At 49.2% G+C, this 16,759-nt stretch overlaps 1 protein-coding gene across 1 annotated transcript in view; it reads left to right on the top strand.

Moving 5' to 3' along the window:
* DLEC1 (DLEC1 cilia and flagella associated protein) overlaps positions 1-16,759 on the top strand; it is a 91,842-nt gene that overhangs the window by 69,458 nt on the left and 5,625 nt on the right. Inside the window, exons 20-27 of the mRNA XM_049629231.1 lie at positions 9,392-9,545; positions 9,937-10,047; positions 10,904-11,034; positions 11,520-11,711; positions 12,624-12,694; positions 13,131-13,282; positions 13,858-13,976; positions 14,507-14,594. Of these exons, the coding sequence (XP_049485188.1) occupies positions 9,392-9,545; positions 9,937-10,047; positions 10,904-11,034; positions 11,520-11,711; positions 12,624-12,694; positions 13,131-13,282; positions 13,858-13,976; positions 14,507-14,594 (1,018 nt within the window). The remainder of the gene's footprint in view (positions 1-9,391; positions 9,546-9,936; positions 10,048-10,903; positions 11,035-11,519; positions 11,712-12,623; positions 12,695-13,130; positions 13,283-13,857; positions 13,977-14,506; positions 14,595-16,759) is intronic.

Below are 16,759 nucleotides of genomic sequence, written 5' to 3'. Positions count from 1 at the left end.
ACTTGTAAGCATTCTTTATATCTTCTAGATACAAGTCTCTTACTAGGTATATGATTTTCAAATATCTTCTCCCATTCTGAGGATTGTCTTCACTTTCTTGATGGTTTACTGCAAAGCATAAAATTTTTTAATTTTGATGAAGTCCACTTTATTTTTCTTTTTTGTGGCTTGTGCTTTTGAGGTTCCATCTAAAAATAACCATTGCCTCATCTAATGTGCACAGCAGCCTTCTTCCAAGAGCTTTGTAGTTTTAGCTCATGGGGTTAGATGTCTGATCCGTTTTGAGTTAATTGTTGTGTATGGTGTGAGAAAAGGATCCGTCTTAGTTCTTAGATAATCACTTGTTTCAGCACCGTTTATTAAGAACACTGTGCTTTACCCATTGACTTGTCTTGGCACCCTTATCAAAATAAATCAACTGTACACGTGAAAGTTTATTTATGGGCTGTCTGTTCTGTTGATCTATAGAATTATTCTTGTTCCAGCACCACAGTTACTTAATTACTGTGACTTTGTAGTAAGTTTTGGAATCAGGAAGTATGAATTCTCCAACTTTGTTTTTCTGTGTCAAGGTCACTTTGGCTATTCTGGGTCCTTAGCATTTCCATATGAGTTCTAGGGTCGGTTTATCAATGATTGCAAATAGCCAGCTGGGATTTTAATTGGGACTGTATGGGACCCGTAGATCGCTTTGGAGAGTATATTCACTTTAACCATATTAAGTCTTCCTATCTGTGAACGTGAAATGTCTTTTCATTTATCTAGGTCCTTCTGGCATTTCTTTTGGTGATGTTTGTCATTACATTTGGTAAGTTTGTCATTACCAAACATTTGGTAATGTTTATCATTTTGGTAATGTTTGTCATTTGTATAAATCTTGTACTTCTTCTTTAAAGTTATTCCTAGGTATCTTTTTTGATGCTTTTGGAAATGAACTGGCTTTCCTAATTTCATTTTATGAATATTCATTGCTAGTATACAGAAATACAAATATTTTTGCATACTGATCTTGTACCCTACAACCTTGCTGAATTCATTATTACTTCTAATAGTTCTCTAAATAGAAGATAGTGTGTCATCAATATATAGAGATAATTATACTTCGTCTTGTCCAATCTGGATGCTTTTTATTTCTTTTTCCTGCCTAATGCACCTGATACACCAGTACAATATTGAATAAAAGTGGCAAAAGTAGACATCCTTGTCTTGTTAACCTATCTTAAAAAGAAAGCGTTCAGTCTTTCACCATTAAGTATGATGTCAGCTATTGGCTTTTTGTAGATGTCTTTTATCGGGTTAAGGAAGTTCCTTTCTATTCCTAGTTTGCTGATTGTGTTTTTATCATGAAAGAATGTTAGTTTCATTGAATGTTTTTTCTGTATCTATTGAAATGATCATGTCATTTTTTTGTCCTTTCGTTGTGTGTGTTAACAGGGTGTTTTATGTTGACCTTTGGATGTTAAAACCATCCTTGCATTCTTGTAAAAATCCCATTTGGTCACAGTGTATGATTCTTTTTATCCGTTGTTGGATATGGGTTGCTGATATTTTCTTGAGGATATTTGTATCTGTAGCCATAAGAGATATTGGTCTGTAGGTTTTTTTGCGATGTCTTTTTCTGGTTTTGCTACTAGAGTAATACATCTTAGAAATGAGTTTGGAAGTGTTCACTCCTCTTCTATGTTATTGAAGAGTTTGTGACAGATTGGTGTGAATTTTTTAAATGTTTGGTAGAATTAACCAGTGAAGACGTGTGGAGGTGGGCTTTTCTCTGTGAGAACTTTAAAAATTACTTAATCTTTTGTGATGGGTTTGTTCAAGTTTTGTATTTCTTCTTGACTCCATTTTGGTAGTTTGTGTTGTTCTAGGAATTTGTCCATTTCATCTAAATTACATAATTTGTTCACATACAGTTGTTAATTGTGTTTCCTTGTAATCCTTTTTTATTTATGCATGGTCAGTAGTAATGTCCTCTTTTTCATTCCCAATTTCTGTCATTCGAGTCTTCTCTCTTTTTCTCTTGGTCAGTCTAGCTAGAGCTTTGTTAATGTTGATGTTTTCAAAGAACCAGCTTTTGGTTTAGTTGATTTCCTCTCTTTTTTCTATTTTCTGTTCAACATATCTGCTTTCTAATCTTTATTTCTCTCCTTATGCTTGCTTTGTGTTTAGTTTGTTGTTCTTTTATCTAGTTTCTAGTTCCTTAAGGTAAAAGCTTGGGTTTTTGATTTGAGATCTTTTATTTTTTTTTTTAATATTGGCATTTACAGATATAAATTTCTCTCTAAGCACAGCTTTAGCTACATCACATAAACTTTGATAGGTTATGTTCTCATTTTCATTGATACAAAGTGTTTTCTAATTTCTCTTATGATTTTTCCTTGATCCATTGCTGATTTAGGAATGTGTTGTTTAATTTACACAAATTTTTGTTCCTCAGATTTCTTTCTATTGTTGATTTTTCATTTGATTCTCTTGTTTTTGAAGAACACACTTTGACTCCAGTACTTTTAAATTTCAATTTTTTTTAATGCTTATTCATTTTTGAAAGACAGAGAGAGACAGAGCGCAAGTAGGGGTGGGGCGGAGAGAGAGGAGGACACAGAATCTGAAGCAGGCTCCGGGCTCTGAACTGTCAGCACAGAGCCCAACGCGGGGTTCGAACTCACGAACCGTGAGATCATGACCTGAACCGAAGTCGGATGCCCAACCGACTGAGCCACCCAAGCGCCCCATCCAGTACTTTTAAATTCATTGAAGCTTTTATTTTGAGCTACCTTATGGTCTAGTCTGTAGAATGTTCCATGTGCACTTTAGAAAAATGTGTATTCTGTTGAGTAGTGTTGTATATATGGCTATTAGGTCTGCTTAGCTTATAGTGTTAAGTCTTCTGTTCCCATGTTTATCTTCTGCTTAGTTCTATTACTTAAAATGCGGTTTTGAACTCTCCAGCTATTGTTGTTTAATTGTCAGGCTCTCTCTTCAATTTTGTCATTTTTTGCTTTGTGTATTTTGGGGCTCTGTTGTCAGATACATGTGTGTTTGTAACAGTAATGTCTTTTTGATGGATTGACCTTTTTATAATTATAAAATATCTTTGTCTCTAGTAACAGTTTTTATCTTATAAATTTTTTTTGCTGTGTATTTATTTTTGAGAGAGAGAGAAAGAGAGAGAGTGAGCAGGGGAGGAGCAGAGAGAGAAGGGGACGCAGAATCCAAAGCAGGCTTCAGACTCCAAGCTGTCAGCGCAGAGCCTGATGTAAGGCTCGAACCCACGAACCGTGAGATCATGACCTGAACCAAAGTCGGACGTTTAACCCACTGAGCCACCCAGGCGCCCCCCTTTTTATCTTAAAGTTTACTTCATCTCACATGAGTTAGTTGTTACAGCCGTCTTTGGAATACTGTTTGCATGATATATTCTTCTCATCCTTTTACTTTCAACCTATTTGTGTCTTCGAATCTGAGATCTTTCTTGTAGACACTATATAGTGGGAACATACTTTTCACCTCCATTTTGCCAATTTCTACCTTCTGATTGGACTGTTTAATCCATTTACATTTAATTTAATTGCCGATTAGGACTTATATCTCCCATTTTGCTATTTGTTTCCTGTAGGCCTTCTTTTTTTCACCTGCGTTTCTTCATTACTACCTTTTTCTGTGTTAGAGAGATGTTTTCTAGCACTGTATTTTAATTCCTGTGTTTCTTGTACCTTTTTAAGAAAGTATTTTCTTTCCTGGGTGGCTCAGTCGGTTAAGCATCTGACTCTGGATTTTGGCTCAGGTCATGGTTTCATGGTTTGTGAGTTCGATTCCCACGTCGGGCTCTGTGCTGATAGTACGGAGCCTGCTTGAGATTCTCTCTCTCCCTCTCTCTGTCCTTTTCCTGCTTATGCATGCTAGTGCTGTCTCTCTCAAAATAAATAAATAAACTTAAAAAAAAAAGCATTTTATTAATTGGCTGCCCTGGGTGTTTTAGGTAATATCTTAATTTTGAAACAATCTAGTTTGGATTAATACCAACTTATTTCAATAGTAATCAGCTTTGCTGCAATATAGCTCTGTTCCCTCTCCTTCCTTATATTTTTATACAATGTAGATCCATCAACACAGTTTTATAGTTATTGGCTTATGAAGTTGTCTTTTAAATCAGATAGAATGGGGATGCCTGGATAGCTCAGTCAGTTAAGCGTCTGACTTTGGCTCAGGTCATAATCTGTGTGACAGCTCAGAGTCCGGAGCCTGCTTCGGATTCTGTGTCTTTTTCTCTGCCCCTCCCCTGCTCACGCTCTGTCTGTCTCTCTCTCTCTCTCTCAGAAATAAACAAACATTAAAAAAAAAAAGATAAAAAATAAATATACCAGGTAGAATAAAACAGTTATAGGCAAAAATATATTTATATTGTCATTTACATTACCTATGTACTCACCTTGATGTATTTGTACCAGTTAGGGTTCCACCAGAGAAACAGAATGAGTAGTTGTATTTATTACAAGGAATTGGCTTACACGACTATACGGGCTGGCTTCGCGCTCCCCAAATCAATAGGACAGGCGGTCAGGAAGGGCAGACTAGAACTCTCTGGCACAAACTGAAGACGCTGTGCACACATTAAATTTCTTCTTTTTCCGAGTAACCTCAGTTCTGCTTTGAGGCCTTTCAACTGATTGAATCAGGCCCGTCCAAATCATCTAGGAAAATTTCCTTTACTTAAATTCAACCGATGATGAACATTGGTCACATCTACAAAATACCTTCAGACGTCCAGACATGTAAAGAGCTCAGGAGTCATCATTCCTGCTTTCGTAACAAGAAAAAAGCTGAACAAACGGAAACAGTAACTTTTCTAATTTTTTTAAATGTTTACATATATACATATTTTTAATTTTTTTATGTTTTATTTTTTATATTTGAGAGAGAGAGAGTGCAAGTAGGGGAGGAGCAGAGAAGGAGAGGGAGACACAGAATCAGAAGCAGCTCCAGGCTCTGAGCCGTCAGCACAGAGTCCGACACGGGGCTCGAACCCATGAGCGGTGAGATCATGACTTGAGCTGAAGTTGGACGCCCAACCAAATGAGCCACCCAGGTGCCCCAATGTTTATATATTTTTGAGAGAGAGAGAGAGAGAGAGAGAGAAAGACAGACACAGAGTGGGGCAGAGACAGAGGGAGACACGGAATCGGAAACAGGCTCCAGGCTCTGAGCTGTCAGCACAGAGCCTGACGCGGGGCTCGAACCCACAAGCCGCAAGATCACAATCTGAGCCGATGTCGGACGCTCAACCGACTGAGCCCCTGAAACAGTAACTTTTCTTAGATTCATCAGAGAATTGAGGCCGTGGAGCAGCCACCCCAAGAACCAAAGAGATGGGTGAATGCAGGTCACTTTGCTGAAGCAAAAGCTGCTGGAGCCAGTCAGGGTAGGAACATTCCTGGAGGTTGTGTGGTGTAACATGAGAGGTAAAAACTCTGGAGACTCACCAGGTTCTTGTGGGGAACATTGGAGAAAAATTCTCCAGTTTGGTCAGGGGGAGGGGAAAATAACGCTTCTGAAATATGCCTGGTGCGGGGAGCAGAGAACCACTTTGAAATAAGTCCAGAGTGTTCTCCACGAGTCCTGCCCAGCAAGGGAAAGACTTCACAGGAGCTTTATCTGACTTGGGGGAAGGGAAATTACCCACCCCAGCCCTCTCTGGTCTTCGTATCTCACCTAAAGGGGGAAAAAAACAGAAAGACTTGTGAAGGTCAAGTCCAGGGACACAGCCTCACTAGTACAAGACAGAGACCAATCATTGGATTATAGAGCACTTCCTTTTCCCCTACACCTTCCCACGGCATCAACAGGCCTCGGTATAATAACAGAAGATTGTGGCCAAAAGAATTGCAGGACTTCAGACTCTATTTAAGAAAGAATTTGTAGAGGGGGCGCCTGGGTGGCTCAGTCAGTGGAGCGTCCAACTTCGGCTCAGGTCATGATCTCACGGCTCGTGAGTTCCAGCCCCGCATCAGGCTCTATGCAGACAGCTCAGAGCCCGGAGCCTGCTTTGGATTCTATGTCGCCCTCTCTGTCTGCCCCTCCCCCGCTGGTGCGCTTCCTCCCTCTCTCTCTCTCTCTCTCTCTCTCTCTCTCTCTCTCTCTCTCAAAAATAAATAAATAACCATTTTTTAAAAAGAGTTTGAAAAAAAAAGAGTTTGTAGGTAAACCCAAAGACAACAGGGGAGACAAAAAACAAGGACACTGGAGGGAACTGAAGCCTCTGCCACCCACAGCTACAGCGAATAGTAAACGTGGCCCAACTCTTAGACGGATGAACATAAAACTTTGTGTTAAAGCTCTATTTACATCAATTCCGATTTCTCAATACATAATGTCCAGCTTCCAGCAAAAAAATTACAAGGCATGAAAAGAGGCAAGAAGAAAAACCCCAAAAACCCACAGTCTGAAGAGACAAAGCAAACATCAGAACCAGACTCAGTCTGTTAGAGGTTTTGGAATTATGAAACCAATTCTGTATTCCATATCTGCAATTCGTTTCTTTCAAGAATGTTGAATCATACCCTCTGTAACCTTAGACGTGGACTTCCCCCCCCCCCCCCCCCGCCCCGCCACTCAGCATAATTCCCTTGAGAGCTCTCCAGGTTGCATGTGTGAACAGCCGATTCCTTTTTGCTGCGGAGTAGAGTTCCATGGCGTGAACGTGCGGTTTAAGCAGCACCCTTGAAAGGACACCAGGGCTGTCTCCAGGTTTGAGCTATTGTGAATAAAGCTGCTGTGAATATTTGTGTACAGGTCATTGTATGGACATGTGTTTGCATTTCTCTAGGATAAATGTTCAAGAATAACATTCCCAGGTGTATGGTAAGTGGGCGTTTAGCTTTGCGGGAAATTGCCAAAAAACTTTGCAGAGTGGCTTTGTCATTCTACGTTGTCACAGCGACATGTGAGTGATCTAGCTTCACCATATCCTTCCCAGCACTTGGTGTCATCACTGTTTTTTATTTGAGTCATTCTGATAGGTCTATAGGGATATCACCCCATTCTCGGAGTGGTTTTCATATATGGTTTCCAACTGGCTAATGATTTTGAACATATTACATGTACTTATTTGCTATCTGCTTATCCAAGGTCTTTGGTGAAATTTTTGTCATTTGTTTTATTTCATTTCATTTTATATTAGAGAGTGCACATGAGTGGGGGACAGGGGCAGAGGGAGAGGGACAGACAGAATTTCAAGCAGGCTCCACACTCAGTGCAGAGCCACAGGGCTCCATCCCACGACCCTGAGACCATGACCTGAGCTGAAATCAAGAGTCAGACACTTAACTGACTGAGCTCCCCACGCACTCCTTTATGTCATTTTCTAATTGGGTTGTTTTATTGTTGAGTTTTAAGAGTTCTTTGCCTATTCGAGATACAAGTCTTTTGTCCAATACCTGGTTTACAAATATTTTCTCCCAGTCTGCAATTTTGTCTTTTGAAGGAAAAAAGGCCTTTTGCGGAGCAAACATTTTTTAAAATTCTGGTGAGGTCCGGTTTATCAAATTTTTCTTTTATGAATTGTGATTGTGGGTCCTAAAGATTTTCTCCTGTTGTTTTCTAAAAGTTTAATAGGTTTACGTTTTACATTTAGGCTTGTGATACGTTTTGGGTTAATTTTTATATAAGTTGTGAGGTTTAGGTAGAGCTTTATTTTATTTTTGCCTGTGGATATCTCATTCTCCCAGTGTCGTTTGTCGAAAGGTTGTTCTTCCCATACTATATTGTTTTTACACCTCTTGTCAAAAATCAGTTGGGACAACTCAGAAGTTCTTCAACGGGTGAATAGTTTTGTTTTGTTTTGTTTTGTTTTGTTTTTTTTTTTTTTTTTTTTTTTTTTTTTTTTTTAATTTTTTTTTTCAACGTTTTTTATTTATTTTTGGGACAGAGAGAGACAGAGCATGAACGGGGGAGGGGCAGAGAGAGAGGGAGACACAGAATCGGAAACAGGCTCCAGGCTCCGAGCCGTCAGCCCAGAGCCCGACGCGGGGCTCGAACTCACGGACCGCGAGGTCGTGACCTGGCTGAAGTCGGACGCTTAACCGACTGCGCCACCCAGGCGCCCCTGTTTTGTTTTTTAAGTTCATTTATTTAAAGAGAGAGAGTGTGTGTGTGCATTGGGGAGGGGCAGAGAGAGAAAGGGAGAGAGAGAAAATCCCAAGTTGGCCCTGGGGCTCGATCTCACAAACTGTTGAGATCGTGACCTGAGTCGAAATCATGGACTGCATCAATATTGATCTCCTGGTTGCCATTCTCTACTGTATTTATGCAAGAGGTTACCATTGGGCAAATTGGGTGAAGGGTATACGGGATTCTTGTGTAATTTTTGTTTTAGCTGCAATGTGAATCTATAGTTATCTGAAAATAAAAGGGTAAAAGCATAATATATATTATCTCTATTCCTCAGGCAAAAGCAAAAACAAAACTCAGCCAGACATATTTGTGTGAGTGTATTTCTAGATTTTTCTATATCGGTCCACTGGTCTGTGTGTATATGCGTCTGGCAATAGTTCACTACCTTGATTACTGTAGCCATATAGTAAGTCTTAACAGCCAGCACAGTGATTTCTTACTTTATTATTTGTTCTTCTAAAAATTGTTTTAGTTATTCCGTGTTCTTTGTCTTTCCATATAGATCTTATAATGAGCTTGTCTATATTTACAAAAATCTTTTCTGAGAGTTTCGTAAGAATTGTGTTAAACCTATAGATCAATTTGTAGAGAATTGACATCTTTACTCTGGTTGAGTCTTTGAATCCATGAATAGAGTCTGTCTCTCTGTTTATTAAATCTTCGATTTCTCTCAGCTGGTTTTGTAGTTTTCAGCATACAAATCCTGTATGGGTTTTATCAGATTTACCTCTAAGTATTTCAATTTTTCTGAGCAGTTGTCAGTAGTTTCGTATTTTTAATTTCTGTATCTACCTGTTCGTTGTTAGCATATAAAAATGTGATTAGTTTTTGTAGTTTGTACCCTGTAACTTGGCTCACTCATCGGTTGCAGGGGATTGTTTTCTCGTTGTTGTTTTTTAAGGAATTTTTTAAATCTTGGGGCGCCTGGATGGCTCAGTCGGTTGAGCGTCCGACTTCGGCTCAGGTCACGATCTCGCGGTTCGCGAGTTCGAGCCCCGCGTCGGGCTCTGGGCTGACGGCTCAGAGCCTGGAGCCTGCTTTGGATTCTGTGTCTCCCTCTCTCTGCTCCTCCCCCACTCATGCACATTCTCTCTCTCTCAGAAATAAAGAAACTTAAAAAAAAAATTTAAATCTGGATTCCTTGGGATTTTCTACAGAGACCATTGTATCATCTGAAAATAAATATGGTTTTGTTTCTTCTTCTTTCTTCCTTGTGTTCCAGCTACCTTCCTGTATACGCCGACGTACAGGAGCCCTACGTGTACCTGCCAAACAGCCACGTGGAAGTCAGCAACCTGTACCTGGGCGTGCCCACCAAGGCAACCATTAGACTCATCAATGGCACACTCCTGCCCACCCGCTTCCGCTGGGGCAAGGTGAGTGAGCCTGCACGGTCGGCACCAGAGGCCCATGCGGAGAGGGATGTTGCCCCCCAGCTGCTCCCCGGAAGAGAGGCTCTCCTCTCCCCCGTGGCCCTGTCCATTGCCCAGAGTCTGTTGCTGCCGTCAGAGGCAGCAGCCCTCTGGTCACCATCACCCTAGGTCTCCCGGGGCAGCTTGTTCAGCCCAGCAACTCCTGACAGGTGTGAGGTTCATCCAGGGTCGGGAAGGGGAGGGGAAAGGACCAGCGGATTACTCCCACCAGCGAGCACGCAGCCCCCCGGTCCCGCTGCGGGCCCCCAGCCTGCCAGCCTCCAGCGCCGCGTGGATCCTGGGTCCGTGCCGGGAACCCCGCGGGTGACAACAGGCCTGTCCTCGTGTCTGCCAGCTGCTGGGGCACCAAGCAGACTTCTGCACGGCCAAGGTCTCCCCGAGACGTGGCACGCTGGGTCCCAGTGAGGAGCGCCAGCTCAGCCTGGAGTTCACTGCTCACACCCAGGTGAGTACGGTGGTGAGGGGGCCCGAGGCACTAGGAAGGCACCCCGCAACCGTATCTGTACTGGCGGGAGGTCTGCCTCAAGTCCCATTCCTGCCTCCCATGAGGCTGGGGTCCCCGTCCCCGTTAGGCCTGCCGTCTAGGGATACGAGGTCAGGAAGCCCGGAGCAGGCCTGAGTGTGCCGAAACCCACTGGCCACGTCTGGCCTTTGGCTCCAGCTTACCCCTCCCCTCCTCTGCAGCCGTGGGTGGGCCCGGCTTTCTAATTTGCCCAGATGATCCCGAGGCTCGCTGGTGGCCACCTTGTCCCAGGAAGGGCACGGCTGCTCCCCAGCTCGGCCCACAGGAAGGCCATCGGGGCTGGCTGCTGGCTGTTTGCAGTTCTGGTGGGGAAAGAGACTCCGTCTCATTTCCTCCCTGGCAAACGTGGACAGAGTAGACTTTCTTCCTCAGCTGCATCTGAGCTCCAGGGTGACGGGCAGATGGGCTCAGGCACAGAGCAGACCCGACGCGGGCTGGGCTTGATTTCTGTCGTAGCAGCTTCATCGGAATGAGCGTGTGGCTTCTCCAGAGGCCCACTTTGAGGGGGTCCCCGTCCGCGTGGGCATGGCCAGAAATTTGGAGCAGACTGAGCCAGGAGCCCTGAGGAAGGGCCCAGGGCGTGGGACGGCGGGCTAGGCCGGTGACGGTGGCTCACCAGAGGGAGGGACTGGGGAGCCCTTCCAGAGAGATGGGACGGGACAGAGGTCAAGATTTTGTGCTGAGCGCCCCACAACAACCACCTGTGCGAGGGAGGACCGTCTCAGGCCGCCCTGGGACTTACCTGTAGTGATGTGCCCCCCGGTGGGCTCTCTTACAGGACGAGCTGAGCCATCTGGCCCTCCCTTGTACCGTGTCGGGCATGAAGGAGCCAGTGGTCCTGGGCATTTCTGGGAAACCCCAGGGACTGCAAGTGGCTATTGCCATCTCTGCGGAGGGCTCTGACGGCAGGTGAGCCCAGGGCTGGGGCCGGGGCCCGAGGGCTGAGCGACCGTACGAAGGACTAGCCTAGCAGTGGTGCCACGGTGGCACCGGCCTACTCCCGGCTGATTCCTGCAGCCGAGAAAGGGCCACGGTATCACTGAGGCCCCTCACGACCTCTGTGGGAACAGGTCTCCCTACCCAAACCCTGCCCTCTGTGCGGTCTTTGCCCACACACTTGGAGGCGCGACGTCCAGGTGGGTAGGAGACGCAGGGGACGGGGCTGTCGGCAGCTACGAGGCCCAGCAACTGGGAGACGGGCCCGTCGTCCCGGGGCAGGGAGAGTTTATGGAGCCGAGGCCCCTGTTGGCACGTGTCTTGGGGTGGCAGCTCACCGGGGAGGCAGCCCAAGGACGAAGCCTAGCGCGTAGGTGGCTCTCGCGCTCCCGCCCAAGCAGGCTCACTGGGCAGGGCCAAGGGTGGCGTGTAACTTGGTGGCCCTGGGCACGGGGCAGCGTTTCCAGCACAGAGCTGTGGCCGGACCACCTGCAGGAGCTCCGCCTCGACTTTGGCTCCACGGTGCCTCTGAGGACCCGCGTGAACCGCCAGCTCATCCTGACCAACCGCTCCCCGATACAGACGCCCTTCACCCTCAAGTTTGAGTACTTCGGGGGCCCCCCAAACGGCCCGAATCAGAAACCCAGCCTGTAAGTGTGGGGATTCACGTCCCAGGGAGGATGTGGCCGGGTGGGTTGGCCCCGTTGGGCACACGTGTGGCCTAAGTGGCCAGAGGCCGGTTGGTATGAGGAGAGAGAGAAGGTGTTTAGACACGGAGACACGGAGAGGAGGGGTTCCCACCAGCCCACCTCCCAGACTCTGGGGGGGCCTCCAGGAGAGGCCGGGGCTGTGGCGAGGTAGAGGGCTTCCGGTAGGTCAGGCAGCATGCAGGCCAGTGCATAAGGGAGAAGTTCACTGGCAGCGGAGGGAGCTGTGCGGGCAGAGACGTGGCAGTGAGGCCTTCTGCAAAGCTGTAACTGGAAATCAGCCCCCGGGGGGAGTAGTGACACCCAGAAATTGGCAGGTCCTGCACCCCCCCCCCCCAGCGAACCCCTCACCGCTTAACCTCCTAAGTCAGGGGAGCCCAACATAAAAACCCCTGCCATGGGTGGTGGGAGCCACTAGGGGTTTATGAGCCATTAACTTGCCCACTCCAGGAAAGTTAGTGCACACTCAATGCTGAACAGATGTCGGCAGGAAAGACTGGAAAGAGGGCCTTTTGCAGAAGGCCGGGCAAGAGAGGGGGCCCTGGGCTGGGTCTGTATCCGGGATCACCAGGGCACAGAGCCTAGGGATAACAAGTCCTTCCTGAGTTTCTTAGAAGGCAATGCCTGGGCTGGAAGGTGGCCGGTAGCTGGGGTGCTTTGGGCGATAGGGGTGTGGCAGGCCCCGAGACCAGAGAGGGAGGTGAACAGACCTGACTTCTCCCCTGCGAGGAGCGGGCAGAGCCGCCTTCCTCCCCCCGTGCCCCTGGTGGGATGCTCGTCGCCCAGAGAGGTGGCTCGGCTCTGGGGAACAGGCCTGATGGCCTGATGCTGTTTCTGTGTCCTGTCTGGTAAAAGCCCCGACGTGCCCCCTGCCCTGCTGAAGACGTCGCGGATTCGAGAACGCTTGGCCAAGCGAGAGCAGCTGAGTAAGAACCCCGGGGCGGGCCAGAGCAGGGTTTCCTGGGGCCTTCTCAGGGGTGGGCTGCCTGCCGCAGGGAGAGGACCCTGGCCACAGACCCCATTCCAGTGTCTTTTCTAGCAAGACCTCTGAGATGGCCGTAGCCCTCCGTGCCCCCCTTTCGAATGAGGCCATCTTCTGGCTAGGGCAGATGGCCTGTGCACAGGGCCTGGTTTTGATTGGGACGGGTGGCGGCTCCGAAGGGAGGTTTCCCACTGGGGCCTGACCCCCAAGAGGTAAAGAAGGCCGTCTGCTGGATTCTGGGCTCCCAGGAGGGTCTGCTTAGCCAGACCAAGGAGAGCCTGTGGAGCAGCTTCTCTGGTACAGTGTTTCGCTAACTCCTGAGGGTTTGGACCTCATTCCTACCCTGGAGTCCTGAATCCCCATTCCTGGTTCTCGCCCAGATTTTATGGAAAGCCTGTTGTCTCATGGGAAAGGAGCTGCCTTCTTTCCCCACATTTCCCAGGGCATGCTGGGGGCCCACCAGCGGCTGCGCATCGACATCACGGGCTATGCAAACATGTGGGGCGAGTACTGGGACGACCTCATCTGCACGGTAAGGACAGATGTCCTGGGCCCGGCCTCACCTCCGAGCTCTGTCTCCTTCAACCCCTGGCCCTCAGCCTCTCAAATCTCTCCACGTTGTAAGACGGTGCCCACTGAGCTTGGGATAGGCATTCACCTCCGTACCTTCCGTAACTTTTCCTGTGGGGTCCCACGAGGCTGGGCCCACACGGAGGAGGGCAGAGGAGTCTGATGGGCCGCCTGCTTGGGCCAGGACATGAGGCCTGGAGGGGCAGTGAGTGTGGAGAAGCCGTAACGGCCTCCCAAAGCCATATTGTCACCTAGCCCTTGGTGCATTCACTCACTCTCCCACTGGCCCTCCACTCACTCGTTCAGGGTGCCGCGGGTACCTGCTGTGCATGGGTTCTTGTGTGGTTCTCTGGACTGGAGGATACAGGGATGATTGAGAACGGATGACCCAACAAGCATTTCTTAGTTTAGTACGGAGGGGTGAGCTACGTACATTGTCTTATTTGGGGAGGGAAGGCCGTGAACAGAGGGAATGCGGAGCCAGGGAATGCCATGGCAGCAAGGGACGAGAGACAAAGGATTGGTGTGTGCTTGCAGGTGGGCGACCTGCCACCAACAGTCATCCCGGTGCATATGGCGGTCGTGGGCTGCCCCATCAGCTCCCTGAGGACCACTTACTATACCACTGACCAGTTGCAGAAGGAGCCTGTCATCAGGTGACCTTCCCCCCTGCCCCCGGCCTCATCCTCTAACCCTTGAAACCCCCTGGCCTCCAACATGGCTCCCCGTGCTGACTCGTGGCTCTCCAGCTGGCCCAAGGCCACTTGGTGCCACCCAGCAAGAAAGCCCCAGGACAGGGCTGCCCTGGAGGAGAGAGGCCTCCGGGGACGTGGCTGCTGTCTGCACATCGCAGAGGGCTTTGGAGGATAGAAGTAGCAAGTAGTCCGTGTGGCCTGAGGTCAGTGCCAGGCCTGGGGCCCCACCCCACGAGTTGGGATCTGCGCTGTCGGTAGATGGGGGGTGGGGGTGTGGAGCGGGTGCTACCAGGGCATCCAACAGCCCAGGTCCCAGCTCACCAGGCACCGCACGGGGAAGGACTCCAGCCCTGGGTCTTCGTGACTTCAGGATAAACCACTGCGGGCCTCCTCCCGGCCTGAGCCCCAGTTCCAGCCTCCTCTCTGAAGCAGCCCTGCCTGCAAGGTGCATGCTGGTTATGGCTGCGCTGAATCCCGTCTCCTACCTCCAGGTTCGGCACCCAGGTCTCCGGAGGAGACACAGTCACCCGGGTCCTTCGCTTGAATAACTCCAGCCCCTGTGGTAAGAGGCTCACGAGATAAACTGGGGCTCTATCTACTGGCTGTGCCATGCGGTGGGCAAGGCTGGGAGGGATGATGGGGCCGAGGGAAGCTGATGGCCCGTGACCAGGCCCAGGAATCCGGGTGGCCTGTGGTGACTGAGGAAGACCCCGGAGGGCCCAGCAGGGGAGCGACCAGCCAGCCCGGAGGATGTCAGCGACAGCTGCTTCCATGCTTGAGTGCAGGACTTGCCCTTGCCCAGCCGTGGGTCCCTCAGTGCATGGGGCCTTAGATGCTGTTCTCATCAGGTTCACTTTGCAAAAGGACAGACACTGGCAGGGGACACCTTTTCTCATCCCTTTAGCCAGCAGTACTGAGCCACAGCTGGGTGCTGTACAAGTTGCTGGGGATCCAGAGGGAACAGACGGCAGAGTCTGCCGAGAGGCTCCCGTGCCGATGGGGGTGCAGACGGGACTGTGGGCTGCCCCCAGGTTGAGGGCATCGAGGGGACTGCTGGAGAATCGCATAGGGTGCGGGGCAGGCTCCCCCGTGGAAGGGCGTCCAGGCTACGTCCAGGAGGGAGGATGAGCCAGCTGGGCCCGAGGAAACGTGTGAGAAGGGGGAGCGTCTGGGCCACAGGAGGAGCTGTGGCAATCTGGAGGTGGAGGGATTAAGGCATCTTGAGGCTAGGCCACCCCACAGGCTGAGCCAGTGTCTCGAGGGGCAGGGCCAGGCCAGATCTGTCGTTAAGCTCCTTGGCAATTGTAAGGAATGTGCAGCAGGCGGGGGCACTGGCAGCCTGTGACCCTGCTCGGTGTGTCCACTAGGTCCGGGCAGTTAGGGGAGGGACATTGAATTTGCGCTTTAATCGGCTTTATTTTATTAAGATCTCCTGGCATCTCCGACTCTTGATCACAGGGTTGGAAGTTCGAGCCCCACGTTGGGTGGAGAGATTGCTTAAAACTAAAATCTTAAAAAAAAAAAAAAAAGGAAAACCTCTTGGTGTTTCCAGCAGTTTCACTTCTTCGCTGCTGTGTCGTCAGATGCATTGAGAACTAAATGTCCTCTGTGTGCTTCCCTGTCTTCACCCTTTATCGCTTTGAGATGTTTCTTTATAAACAACAGAGAGCTGAGCTTTTTAAAAGCCCAACCTGGCGTTATCTTTTAATAGGAAAAATCAATCTATATATTTCTCCCTTATTTTGTGATTCGTTTTACTTTTTCTTTCTTGTGCTCTCTGTGACTTTGTTCTGTTTTCCTTTGGTTTAGTTTGGAATTTCTCTTCTACCTTCCTTCCTTTTGGTGGTTCCCTTCCCGGCCTCGGGGCTCATCACCATGCGCACATTTCTGTCTTTACTGAACTTCAGAGAATGGAGGTCACTGGGTGGCCTTGGTGAGAGGGATTTGGTGGGTGTGAGGGGCAGATGCCAAGGTAATAACTTGAAGAAACACAAGCTCGGGCACCTGGGCGTGCTCACCAGGTCTCCTGCAGGGCGGGCCGAGTCAGACGTGAGCTGGGGAGCGGCTGAGAGCAGAGGACGGTGGGCGACGGTGGATGGGGTCCTGCAAGTGTGCTGTGCAGGCAGAGGTGGTCCTGGGAAGGTTGTCTGGCAGAGGGAAGCTTGTCCAAGATGGGGAGAACTGGCCTTGCCTACGTGCCGTTGAAGCAGGTGGGAGAGGGGAGGGTGGGCAGGGCTGGCCCCGGAGAGGGGGTGGGCCGAGGCGGCGGGGGGAGGGAGGATGGCACAGATGCCCGCCGGTACACGGGCGTGTCGGGATGGGGTGCCAGGGCCGTGTGGACTTGGGGGCTCCGGGAGGTGAGCGGGGGCTGGCAGCCTGGTACCCGGGAGGCAGTGCAGGTGTCAGGGAGGGCGTGATAGTGGGGACCAGAGGCTCAGTTCAGTTCTCCAGGGTTAGGCTTTGCCAGGTGGGCAGAAGGATGGGGGTAAAGGGGGTGAGAATCCTGGCAAGGTGGTGGCACCCGGGCTAGCCTGGCTGGGGATGGAAGGGAGAAGGTGGGGAGAGGGGCTGGAGGGCCTGGGGAAGCTGTGGGGAGAGCCCCAAATGCCTGGAGTGGCGCATTTGGATGTGAAGGCCTGCTCCCGCAAGGGGGTCGGGCTCCCGCAAGGGGGTCGGGCTGGCAGAACCAGCTGGATAGCCTGTGGACTTTTCTTGTGAAGTGGCACTAGGAAGGAGGCAAGCCC

Source organism: Panthera uncia, chromosome C2 (assembly GCF_023721935.1).
Source record: "Panthera uncia isolate 11264 chromosome C2, Puncia_PCG_1.0, whole genome shotgun sequence".
NCBI classification, from domain to species: Eukaryota; Metazoa; Chordata; class Mammalia; order Carnivora; family Felidae; genus Panthera; species Panthera uncia.
Note: the sequence above shows the minus strand (reverse complement) of the source record. Positions and strands in the feature narration are given on the sequence as shown.